Source organism: Panulirus ornatus, chromosome 19 (assembly GCF_036320965.1).
Source record: "Panulirus ornatus isolate Po-2019 chromosome 19, ASM3632096v1, whole genome shotgun sequence".
In the NCBI taxonomy this organism is placed as follows: Eukaryota; Metazoa; Arthropoda; class Malacostraca; order Decapoda; family Palinuridae; genus Panulirus; species Panulirus ornatus.
This window is the reverse complement of record NC_092242.1, coordinates 20,644,719-20,658,002: the sequence shown is the minus strand read 5'-3', so window position 1 is coordinate 20,658,002 and position 13,284 is coordinate 20,644,719. Positions and strand designations below refer to the sequence as shown.

The 13,284-nt window shown below is 39.4% G+C and overlaps 1 protein-coding gene across 2 annotated transcripts in view; it reads right to left on the bottom strand.

The window, feature by feature from the left end:
• LOC139755437 (CDK5 and ABL1 enzyme substrate 2) overlaps positions 1-13,284 on the bottom strand; it is a 180,834-nt gene that overhangs the window by 124,488 nt on the left and 43,062 nt on the right. For both annotated transcript variants that reach the window (XM_071673741.1, XM_071673742.1), the window contains exons 4-5: positions 7,279-7,414; positions 3,444-3,648 (exon numbers count right to left, since the gene is read on the bottom strand). In XM_071673741.1, the coding sequence (XP_071529842.1) occupies positions 3,444-3,648; positions 7,279-7,414 (341 nt within the window). The remainder of the gene's footprint in view (positions 1-3,443; positions 3,649-7,278; positions 7,415-13,284) is intronic.

Sequence of the window (13,284 nt, the reverse complement as noted above, 5' to 3'; positions counted from 1 at the left end):
ATGCAGACTGTTGTGGATGAGAGGGCTTGGGAAGTGAGTCAGTTGTTGTTTGCTGATGATACAGTGCTGGTGGCTGATTCATGTGAGAAACTGCATAAGCTGGTGACTGAGTTTGGTAAAGTGTGTGAAAGAAGAAAGCTGAGAATACATGTGAATAAGAGCAAGGTTATTAGGTACAGTAGGGTTGAGGGACAAGTCAATTGGGAGGTAAGTTTGAATGGAGAAAAACTGGAGGAAGTGAAGTGTTTTAGATATCTGGGAGTGGATTTGGCAGCAGATGGAACCATGGAAGCGGAAGTGAGTCACAGGGTGGGGGAGGGGACGAAGGTTTTGGGAGAGTTGAAGAATGTGTGGAAGGCAAGAACGTTATCTCGGAAAGCAAAAATGGGTATGTTTGAAGGAATAGTGGTCCCAACATTGTTATATGGTTGCGAGGCATGGGCTATAGATAGGGTTGTGCAGAGGGGTGGATGTGTTGGAAATAAGATGTTTGAGGACAATATGTGGTGTGAGGTGGTTTGATCGAGTAAGTAATGAAAGGGTAAGAGAGATGTGTGGTAATAGAAAGAGTGTGGTTGAGAGAGCAGAAGAGGGTGTATTGAAATGGTTTGGTCACATGGAGAGAATGAGTGAGGAAAGATTGACAAAAAGGATATATGTGTCAGAGGTGGAGGGAACGAGAAGTGGGAGACCATATTAGAAGTGGAAGGATGGAGTGAAAAAGATTTTGAGTGATCGGGGCCTAAAGATGCAGGAGGGTGAAAGGCATGCAAGGAATAGAGTGAATTGGAATGATGTGGTATACCAGAGTTGACATGCTGTCAGTGGATTGAAGCAGGGCATGTGAAGTGTCTGGGGTAAAACATGGAAAGTTTTGTGAGGCCTAGAAGTGGAAAGAGAGCTGTGGTTTCGGTGCATTACACATGACAGGTAGAGACAGAGTGTGAATGAATGTGGCCTTTGTTGTCTTTTCCTAGCTCTACCTCGCGCATATGCGGGGGGAGGGGAGTGCCATTTCATGTGTGGTGGGGTGGTGACAGGAATGGCTGAGGGCAGCAAGTATGAATATGTACATGCGTATATATGTGTGTATACATTAAAATGTATAGGTATGTATATGTGCGTGTGTGGGTGGGTTAGACCATTCTTTCATCTATTTCCTTGCGCTACCTCGCTAAAGTGGGAGACAGTGACAAACTATAAAGTGTGTGGAAGAAGAAAGTTAAGAGTAAATGTGAATAAGAGCAAGGTTATTAGGTACAGTAGGGTTGAGGGTCAAGTCAATTGGGAGGTGAGTTTGAATGGAGAAAAACTGGAGGAAGTGAAGTGTTTTAGATATCTGGGAGTGGATCTGGCAGCGGATGGAACCATGGAAGCGGAAGTGGATCATAGGGTGGGGGAGAGGGTGAAAATTCTGGGGGCCTTGAAGAATGTGTGGAAGTCGAGAACATTATCTCGGAAAGCAAAAATGGGTATGTTTGAAGGAATAGTGGTTCCAACAATGTTGTATGGTTGCGAGGCGTGGGCTATGGATAGAGTTGTGCGCAGGAGGATGGATGTGCTGGAAATGAGATGTTTGAGGACAATGTGTGGTGTGAGGTGGTTTGATCGAGTGAGTAACGTAAGGGTAAGAGAGATGTGTGGAAATAAAAAGAGCGTGGTTGAGAGAGCAGAAGAGGGTGTTTTGAAGTGGTTTGGGCACATGGAGAGGATGAGTGAGGAAAGATTGACCAAGAGGATATATGTGTCAGAGGTGGAGGGAGCAAGGAGAAGAGGGAGACCAAATTGGAGGTGGAAAGATGGAGTGAAAAAGATTTTGTGTGATCGGGGCCTGAACATGCAGGAGGGTGAAAGGAGGGCAAGGAATAGAGTGAATTGGAGCGATGTGGTATACCGGGGTTGACGTGCTGTCAGTGGATTGAATCAAGGCATGTGAAGCGTCTGGGGTAAGCTATGGAAAGCTGTGTAGGTATGTATATTTGCGTGTGTGGACGTATGTATATACATGTGTATTGGGGGGGTTGGCCCATTTCTTTCGTCTGTTTCCTTGCGCTACCTCGCAAGCGCGGGAGACAGCGACAAAGTATAAAAAAAAAAAAAAAAAAATATGTAGTGTTAGGGAGGGGGAAGGCCATGAAATCCTCCCCTACTGGTTTTAATTTTCGAAAAGAAAAAACATAGAAGGGGGCCATGTGAGGATAATTCTTTCTACGACTTAGCCTTCTGTTCTTGATGTTACCTCGCTAACATGGGAAATGAAGGATGTATAAGAAAAAATATATATATCATATTCTTTATCATACTTTAATTATGATTGCGTATATGAGTGGAAGGGACATTCTTCATTTATTTTCTGGTGCTTCCTCGCTGACACATGAAACGGCTATTATGTATAATAAATATGAATAACTATTTGATCGCTATCTCCTGCATCAGCAAAGTAGCACCAGGAAATAGACCAAGAAGACCCATCCACTCATATACACACATATATACATACACACTCAATATACATACATATACATATCAATGCATACACATATACATACCTACGTATATAGCATTTTATCCCTGGGGCTAGGGGAGAAAGAATACTGACTACGTATTCCCTGCGAGTTGTAGAAGGTGACTAAAAAGGGTGGGAGTGGGGGGCTGAAAATCCTCCCCTCCAGTTTTCAGTTTTCAAAAAGAAGGAACAGAGAAAGGGCTAAAAGAGGATTTTTTTTCCTCTAAGGCGGGAAATGGTGAATATAAAAAAAAAAAAAAAAAAAAACAAGAAAAAAATAGCATTAATGAAATGGCCTAAATTGGGACTTCAGTATGCTGTGCCATCTTAGCTAACATAAAAAATCTAAGCCAGTCAGGCAGGGGCACAGCTGAGGATGGCATAGAGTTATGGCTGACAGTTGGGGGAATTGGCTTGTTTAGTTATATCTGCTTCCTTACACTGTCCAGGCTTGGGGCAGCCAGACATCAAATGGCTAGATGGTCACTATGTTCGGTGATGTCTCCACCTTTACTAAATGTTCAACTGGCTTTCATAATATGAGTAATAAGGGTAGTGCATTCAGAGCTCACATGTTGGTTAATAAATAAAAAATTCCTCAGTTATGATGATAAAAATTAAACATCATATTCTTGGATATAGTGCTCAACACAATACACTGTTAGTAGTCACCTATCTACCTAGCAATCTAATAACACTCTCTTCCCATTTACATGGGGTGGATTAGTGCACAGATGCATGAATCTTTCATGGGCATCAATTCTGTAGATATGGTGTTCCTAGTCCTGTTAGCTTGCAAAGGGCAGGAACTTACTTCCCTACTATCTTATGTGGTAAAATATAGGGAAAAAGGTTATGTCAAACTAGCTACTTTAAATATCTCTATTATGAAAAATTTATACTTAAAATGCGAAGGTCACAAGATCCTTCCACTTACCTTTTTCAGCATGGCCATGAGAGGTGTGTGGAATATAGTGTGCTGTAGCCTTATGAGTAGCAGGCTCATAGCTAAAGCATCGCGCTACTCCGGGGTGTACACAACGCTCAGTGGGATCACCAAGCTCAATGTGCTCAGACTGCTGGCGTCGAGGCTTGGAGAAAAAACTACGGGATGGTTCCAACAGTCCAGAATATGATACCTCCTGAAAAAGAGAAACTCAACCTGGAATTTCTAAGTCACATGAAAAAGCATGGAAAGTTACTTGCCAATTGGACTTCTTCACTCATTTCAACACAAACAGTTTCAACAGCTACATAAATATTCCCAATCTGCTGCAGAAGGCAATTTCTCCCTCCCCCCCTCTCTCACTGTGTGTGTGTGTGTGTGTGTACAGAGGGGCCTAGAAACCATCCTCTTCTTGTATTTCAACTTTCGAAAATGAAACAGAAGATGGAGTCAAGTAAGGAGTACTCATCCTCCTCAAAGGGCCAGGCTGGGATGTCCAAATGTGTGTTAATGTAACTAAGATGAGAAGAAAGGGAACACAGGTAGCATGTATGAGGAAAATAACCTGCATGTTCTAGCTCTGAATGAATTGACGAAGTTCATAGGCAAGGGGGAAGAATGGTTTGGGAATGTTTAAGGGTTATTGAGAGAGTGAGAGATAAGGAAGGGATAACACTAATGCTGAAGAAGTTGTGAAAATGTATTAAAAGTATAAGGAATTGAGCTCCAAAATGAAGTGAGTCAAACTGTAAAAGGATTGCAATGAGGGATAATAATCAGTGCTCAAGCACCTGGCCATGAGAAGAAGGGAGGCAAGAATTTTGGGAGCAGCTGAGTGAGTATGCCAGCAGTTTTGATGCAAGAGACCAAGAATTAAAGATTGGTGATCTTTATGCAAAAGTGAGTAATGCAGCAGCTGAAGGTAATATTGAGAAGCAAAGGGTATTCAGCAAAGTGAATGGAATTGGTGAACAATTTGTGGAGTTTTTGTTGAAAAAGGACCGGCAACTGGGAATACCAAGTTTATAAAGATGGACATACACAAGGGGATGAAAGTAAGTGCTCAAGTTACAGAGGTATACATTTGTTGAGTATTCCTGGGAAATTATATGGGAGGGTATTGATTGAGAGGGTGAAGGCATGCACAAAACATCAGATTGGGGAAGAGCAGTGTGGTTTCAGAAGTGGTAGAGGATGTATGGATCAGGTGTTTGTTTTGAATAATGTATGTGAGAAATACTTAGAAAAGCAAATAGATTTGTATGTAGCATTTATGGATCTGGACAAGGATTATGACAGAGTTGATGTGTGGGAGGTAAGTTGTTAGAAGCAGTGAAAAGTTTTTATCAAGGATGTAAGGCATGTGTACATGCAAGAAGAGAGGAAAGTGATTGGTTCTCACTGAATGTTGGTTTGTGGCAGGGGTGCGTGATGTCTCAATGGTTGTTTAATTTGTTTATGGATAGGGTTGTTAGGGAGGTGAATGCAAGAGTTTTGGAAAGAGGGGCAAGTATGCAGTCTGTTGTGGATGAGAGAGCTTGGGAAGCGAGTCAGTTGCTGTTCGCTGATGATACAGCGCTGGTGGCTGACTTGGGTGAGAAACCAAACTCAGTCACCAATGAAAGTGTAAGAGAGATGTGAGGTAATAAAAAGAGTGTGGTTGAAAGAGCAGAAGAGGGTGTTTAGAAATGGTTTGGGTCACATGGAGAGAATGAGTGAGGAAAGATTGACAAAGAGGATATATGTGTCAGAGGTGGAAGGAACAAGAAGAAGTGGGAGAACAAATTGGAGTTGGAAAGATGGAGTGAAAAAGATTTTGAGTGATCGGGGCCTGAAAGGCGTGCAAGGAATAGAGTGAATTGGAACGATGTGGTATACCAGAGTTGATGTGCTGTCAGTGGATTGAACCAGGGCATGTGAAGCATCTGGGGTAAACCATGGAAAGTTCTGTGGGGCCTGGATGTGGAAAGGGAGCTGTGGTTTCGGTACATTATACATTACAGCTAGAGACTGAGTGTGAACGAATGTGGCCTTTGTTGTCTTTTCCTAGCGATACCTCATGCACATGCAGGAGGAGGGAGTTGTTATTTCATGTGTGGCGGGGTGGCGATGGGAATGAATAAGGGCAGGCAGTATGAATTATGTACATGTGTATATATGTTTATGTCTGTGTGTGTATATATATGTATACGATGAGATGTATAGGTATGTATATGTGCGTGTGTGGCCATGTATGTATATACATGTGTATGTGGATGGGCTGGGCTATTCTTTCATCTGTTTCCTTGCGCTACTTCGCTAACCCAGGAGGCTGCGACAAAGTATAATAATATAAATAAATATACACAAGTATACATGGATCAGTAGAAAAGATAGTAAGCAGTCATTATTGGATTACATACTAATTGATAGGTATGAAAAAAAGAGACTACTGGATATGAATGTGCGAAGAGAGGTAAATCTAAACTGACATCTTCCTTACTTAGGGGAGGAAATGCAAATTCTGCATAGGTTTCCAGAAAAGAGGAAATAATACTGGAGTGAAGAGGGAGGTGAAAGTAAGTGAGCTTGAAAAAGAGACTTGTGCGAAGAAAACTCAAATAGAATGAACAACCATCACAGTCTTTACATATGAACTGTGTGAGGCATTTTTCAAAATAATTTTTTTTTTCATCTTACCATCTGAAAGTTATTATCTGGAACAAACAATATATATTAATACATAGTATGTCTTTGCTTACATTTGTGGTGAGTTATCCTATTACAACATAGCATGTCTCTGTTTACATTTGTGGTGAGTTATCCAGATGAAAGGTGTGACTATGTTGCTTCTTATGCACATTTCACCATGCAAACGTGTTTTAATTTTCTGCTCTCCAATGAAAAATGTTCAGATACTGATATAAATAAGCATATATTCACATTACTTAATAAATATTTTCAATAGCCTTTGTGTATAGCACACCCAGAAATATGGGTTTACACATGTAGGAACATCACAACAGTCTTTAAACACACTGTCCTTGGAAATTTTCTTTGGCTATGAGTGGTATGAAAGCAAATACTTTCAAGAAAATTACAACACTACTATAATGTAAGCAACCAGTGTTTACGGCATCTGGTAGACTCTTATATAAAGTATCAGGAATTTTCTCCTGTTGCCCTGCTACCCTAGTAGTGTGCTGATAATGTACACTATGCCTGGGCATTTTGATGGATAATGACCAGCTAAGTGGAGAAAATAAGGGCAAGGGTATGGATGCATTGTTTGAGAAGCCAGGAGTTGCTTACTGACTCACTTCATGCCACACATGGAATCTTTAAAAGCCCAGACCAAACTATGACACACTTGCAGACAACTAACAGAGGATGTCTACACCAGATGTGGCATATAGGCAGTCAGTGGGTTAAAATGCAACAAATTTCCTCCCAAAAAACTTAAAAGTTGGACTGCAGTGTAAGAGAAATTCTAAAATAGGTACACATGAATGTACAGTAAAACAAGCTGCATAAATCACCCTCTCAACACACCATAGTAAATGATGTGAACACATTGAAAGCTAACCACTGCAGGGGAGTATTATATAGATAATGAAGTCGTTCATGGCAGAGGGTAGTGAAAATTATATCATTAGACAATCTAAATATGGTACCAGCATACCAAAGAAATTCATTCATTCATTCTTAATCATCTTTTTCATAAGTACAGCATGTATAAACATCAAATTCATTGAAGAATTCTTAATCTTTACATTAGCTTCCATGATCAAACTTAGCAGCTGTCTTTCATAATCTAATACAGTCCAGAAGGAACTGGCTGACTTACCAGAAATTCATCATTGCGATCAAGGCCTAATATGTGTGATGGGTCTGCATTATCACTAATTGTAGAAAGTGTTCGGTTTCCTGATGCATGACGTCGACGTCCACTCTCACCTCGACCATGGTGATGGTCGCTTCTCCTGCAAAACCCAGAAGCATTTTCGTAAATCAAACTTTCATGACTGAGCAGAAATACTTGCAAGATCCCACTGGTAAAATGAAAATCATACCTTAGAATCAACAAATATGCCTTTTCAAGTTTATCTCTATTTTCATTTCCACCAAAATATTCAAAGTATTTATAAGTCAACTAAAATCTGAATCCTAGTTCATTGTGTAGGCATTCAAATTTGCAAAATCTTCTCTCCAAAGTAGTGTCCCAAAATATGAGATGCATTCATTACCTGGGAATATACTAGCTAGGAACCTGTCTAGCTCAATTTTTGGGCTAGGTGCCTACACTCACCCTTGAGAATGACTTAATGGTACTTGTAGCCAGTGCTCACTTAACAGGTCAACTCTTGGCCACTCAGGGACCATGGACAGGCTGCCATCACCAACCTGACTCTTACTAAACACTTGTACCTCACATTTTTCACAGATAATGTTTGCATATCCAAGGTGGCCACAGAAGTTAGAAGAAAAAAGTTTTTTGAATGAGAAGGGGAAGACTTAGCATGATAATGAAACCAAGTAGGACACTGTTTCAAAGAGACACAGCTTTCAAAGCCTAAAGTTCTCCTTAGTGGTCAGTCCAATGAGCAAGAAAGCACACTCACATGAGGGAGGAGGTTTAAAGGAAAAACCTTCCAATTAGGTAAACCTTAATCTTCATATGCAATACTTATAGCTTATTATGCACATATACTTATACAATGCCTTGTTTGAGACTCACACTACCTGCTCTGAATGTTTCAAACATATCCATGTTTTTTTTCACGTCACTCTCTAACTGAATCATATTTCTGTCAAGGTGATCAGAAATAAGTTGTTGTTCCTAGTATATTCACAGACATAACTTCCTTTGATTCATAGACTCTCTTATCAGACTTTGTTTTTTTTTTTTTTTTTTTTTTTTTTGCTTTGTCGCTGTCTCCTGCGTTTGCGAGGTAGCGCAAGGAAACAGACGAAAGAAATGGCCCAACCCACCCCCATACACATGTATATACATACGTCCAAACACGCAAATATACATACCTACACAGCTTTCCATGGTTTACCCCAGACACTTCACATGCCCTAATTCAATCCACTGACAGCACGTCAACCCCGGTATACCACATCGATCCAATTCACTCTATTCCTTGCCCTCCTTTCACCCTCCTGCATGTTCAGGCCCCGATCACACAAAATCTTTTTCACTCCATCTTTCCACCTCCAATTTGGTCTCCCACTTCTCCTCGTTCCCTCCACCTCCGACACATATATCCTCTTGGTCAATCTTTCCTCACTCATTCTCTCCATGTGCCCAAACCATTTCAAAACACCCTCTTCTGCTCTCTCAACCACACTCTTTTTATTTCCACACATCTCTCTTACCCTTATGTTACTTACTCGATCAAACCACCTCACACCACACACTGTCCTCAAACATCTCATTTCCAGCACATCCATCTTCCTGCGCACAACTCTATCCATAGCCCACACCTCGCAACCATACAACATTGTTGGAACCACTATTCCTTCAAACATACCCATTTTTGCTTTCCGAGATAATGTTCTTGACTTCCACACATTCTTCAAGGCTCCCAGAATTTTCGCCCCCTCCCCCATCCTATGATCCACTTCCGCTTCCATGGTTCCATCTGCTGCCAGATCCACTCCCAGATATCTAAAACACTTTACTTCCACCAGTTTTTCTCCATTCAAACTTACCTCCCAATTGACTTGACACTCAACCCTACTGTCCCTAATAACCTTGCTCTTATTCACATTTACTCTTAACTTTCTTCTTTCACACACTTTACCAAACTCAGTCACCAGCTTCTGCAGTTTCTCACATGAATCAGCCACCAGCGCTGTATCATCAGCGAACAACAACTGACTTTGTATATCTACATAATCTTCTAACCAGCTTCTGAAGAACTGCAGGAACCCCATGGAAGAAAAAGGGCATGAGATAACTAATTAAGTACAATCTTCCATGGATCTGCTATTCCTTTATTTGTCCTCTACCAGTTTTTCTAGTTTGTGATTTCACTCAATTTGTTGTTCAGTTTCTCACTCACGAGATAATTTACACCAAATTTATCAAGATTTCTTCTCATCATGATGTGTGTTTTCACTACTGTTCTACCTCCACTTCTGCTAAAATTTCCCACATTTGATTCCCTACAAAAAATATTAATAAAAAAATCCACTGGCTTGGTGCGTTCCTGTAGTAAGAAAATTCTTCTTAGTTACTGTTTTGTTTCTCTTTCCCTTCTGGTCTCCTGATTTGATTAGTCCTATACCAGTATGTTTCATATCAGTTCATGTTGTTCCATCTTGGCCTTATGTTCAGGGCTGCTGTGTAATTCATGTGTTCATATTCTACCATTCACTGTCTTTCCTCTTTTTCTCCAACTATTTTCTGGGCCATGTTCATTCCAGAATTTCTTTGTTTAGTCTTGCATTTCATTTTACATCTCCATCTCTATTCATTTCCAGCAAATCTGTTAACAAGTCTCTGTTGCCTTCAATTTTCTTTCTCCTTTCTGTACTTAAGCTGTTACAAATTCTTTTTCATATATTTTTATCACATTCCCATTAATGAATGTTTAAATCTACATTTTCGTATTCCTTAAATTTTTGGTAACTCATTTTGGAAGCTTATGTTTACTTTCCTAGGCTTTAAAAGTGCATGTACTTACATTCCTCTCTCTTTTGCAGCTGTGATTTTTGCTGTACTTGTAGTGAACGTTCTGAGTGTGCACAATCACATCTTTTTATCATAACATGCTTAGACATCAAGAAATCCAAATGAGTGCTTGCATGCACGTTCCAAAATAATCATACTTACACTCATCAAAATGCCGACATCTACCTCTCAAGTTTTCTCTGCACAAAATATTGTCCTTTGTAATATATGCTGGCACCTCTTCATTTTCTTACCTCTCTTTTCTTCCCATCATTATTTCTTTTACGATGGCAGTTAGTCTTTCATTTGACTTACTCACATTTTCTCTACATTCCTCTTGATTAAATCTTACTGCATTCTATTTTATCTTTCACTTGTCTCAATACATTTTCTGTGTCATTTCCTTCACCTACATCAATATCATCTATATCATATATTTCTCCCCTGCTTTTTCTCTGCATATCTTGGATTTTTGTAATCATCTGTTACAGTATCATAGATAACTAAGTATCAGATAACCAATGTCTTCACCACATACCTCGTCAATCTAACAGTCATGTTTTCCTATTCCACAGTCTATATACTATTTTTGTTGTTATATTCCCGTCAACTAAATTCTGCATCTAACGTTTCGTATGTATGCTGGGAATACAGTGTCAGATTTGCTGTATTAGCACTGTAAAGAGTTTGTCTTACTTTCTTACCATATTCATAACACTTCATTCAATTACTTCAATATTTCTTATGAGGAACCGCTAAAGCACTAATAACTGTACCATTAACACATTACAAGTTTGCTTACAGTAAGCTCTTTCCATAATGTCATTTTCCTTTCTTTTTTCAGTGAGAGAGAGAGAGAGAGAGAGAGAGAGAGAGAGAGAGAGAGAGAGAGAGAGAGAGAGAGAGAGAGAGAGAGAGAGAGAGAGAGAGAGAGAGAGAGAGACCACCTACAAATATGCATGATGAGATTTAGTTTTAGATTTAGACAAAGTACCTACCTATCCACAAGGCTATCAAACTCTGCTTGATTACGGTTACACCTTAAGTGAAAAAGGTACCTTCAGCTGAAGTAGAGTACATCTGGCCCCCATATTAACGTTAGGAATGTGTTCCTGATTATCACAGCTTAAAAGAATCACCTGACAGTGGATCACACTTTACTACAGAATTTAACAGGATAAGGGACTACATTTCTCAAGGACATTACTTAATCTACAGTAATTTTCATACAAAATGAAAAGTAAAATGCCCAAAAACATTGAGTATAATGCAGCACTGCATCACATGATTAATATGCAGCTGTTGGCAACAAAAGGGTGAACCGTTTTGATCTGTTTCTTTCCCTGTACCTCGAAACTCTGTAACTCTCTGCAACTCTCATATTTACCCCAATAACTATGACCTGACAATTTTTTTCAAAAGACAGGTTTTTTACTTCCACCAAAATTCATAAATAGTTTCCTTGTCTCTTTTTCTCCCTCTTTTTTCAACCTCTCTATATCAATTAACGCCTGGCCTTGATGTAAACTTTTGTCCATGAATGAAGCCTCCAATGTTAAATAGCAAGCACTTAAAATTCTAGGACTTACCAAAAAATGGGTCTTTTACAAGAAAAGGACAAAAAATATGTACATTGATGAAATGAAAGAATATCATGCAAAAGGAAGAAGACGATAGAAAAACAAAAAAACAAGCCTCAACCTTCCCCAGGTGTCTAGATATTTCATCTTCCTTATGACTGCCTTGGCTCTTTCTATCTCATAAATCTTTATCAAACAGATTATCATCTGATGAAGTCATCTACTCTAAGCAGTCTTCAGCACCATGCTCTCTATACCACTGCAGAAGAGCAAGTGTAAAACTAATTCAATTCTTGCTTAAATAGGACTTAGACATCTTACATTACCATCGGATGAAATTTGATCTTGGCACAAAATACAAATGTTGGATCTACAAGGTGTCCTCTTTACAGGACAACGTGTATGTATATATATATATCTTTTTTCGTACATGCTCGCCATTTCCCACATGAGCAAGGCGGTGTCAAAAAAAGATGACAGCCTTTGAGGAAAAAAATCCTCATTTGGCTCCTTGCTCTGTTCTTTCTTTTGGAAAGTAATAAAGGAAGCGAGGATTTCCAGCCACCCACTCCCACCCCTCTTAAGTGCCTTCTATGAAATGAAGGGAATACATGGGCAGTATTCTTTCTCCCCTATTGTGGGGCCTGGTTAAATGCTTAATCTGGGTTAATCTGAGAATTTGAATATGGAATTATGGCCTAAAATACTGTGCAGTAGTAACCTAATAATTCAGGTACAGGAGGAGGCTCATCCAATACTAACACCATACTGACCAGCATTGACCCCACAATGTCTGACTTTACATCTGATGTTTTTCCTGCTTTCCTATTGGAGGTTATAATAGACTATATGACATAAACCAGGAGCTTTCAAAATGGGCTCTGTTAAACCTTGTTGAGGAGCTTTCATGAATATATATCTACATTACATCTTTTAACATGGATGATGAGAGATTTAGAACTGTTACGACAAAATTGGCAACTCTATTAAGATTTGATGTGTGCTACATCCACACAGTCACAGCAAGAAAAAGGAGCATCTCTTAAACACACAGCTGAAAACCAAACATTACTCGCTCTGTTGATCACATGAGGTTATCAACGTTTCTACCCTAATGAGTTATGATTGCATGAATATCATTAAATGCACCTTAAAGTCTTGCTTTTCTCTTTGTGTAATAAACAAACATGCTGTTTTGCTAAGATCTTTCTTGGCTAGACTATAACAGTGTTAGAAGCTAAATATGGTTTTCCTGTTTTTTCTTAAATTATTACAGTGCTAAATCATGACTATTCCTGGATTCTCATGGATGAGATTCTAGTAAAATATTCAACAAAATGATTGAGGCTTCAGAAAGTTGAAAGCCCCTTACATAAACAATCCAAGGTGCATGTCCACCACAACACATGTGCATCAAACTGGCTGCCACATGGTTTGCAAATAATCACTCATTACAATGATGACTTGCTACTGCTGTGAACTCAACTATTATTTTCAAACCTTTTTAAATTGCTTTGGTGTTTTATGTCCATTGTTTCGTTCATATCTTCATGGATAACACATATAACACACTGGTATCACTCCACCTTGG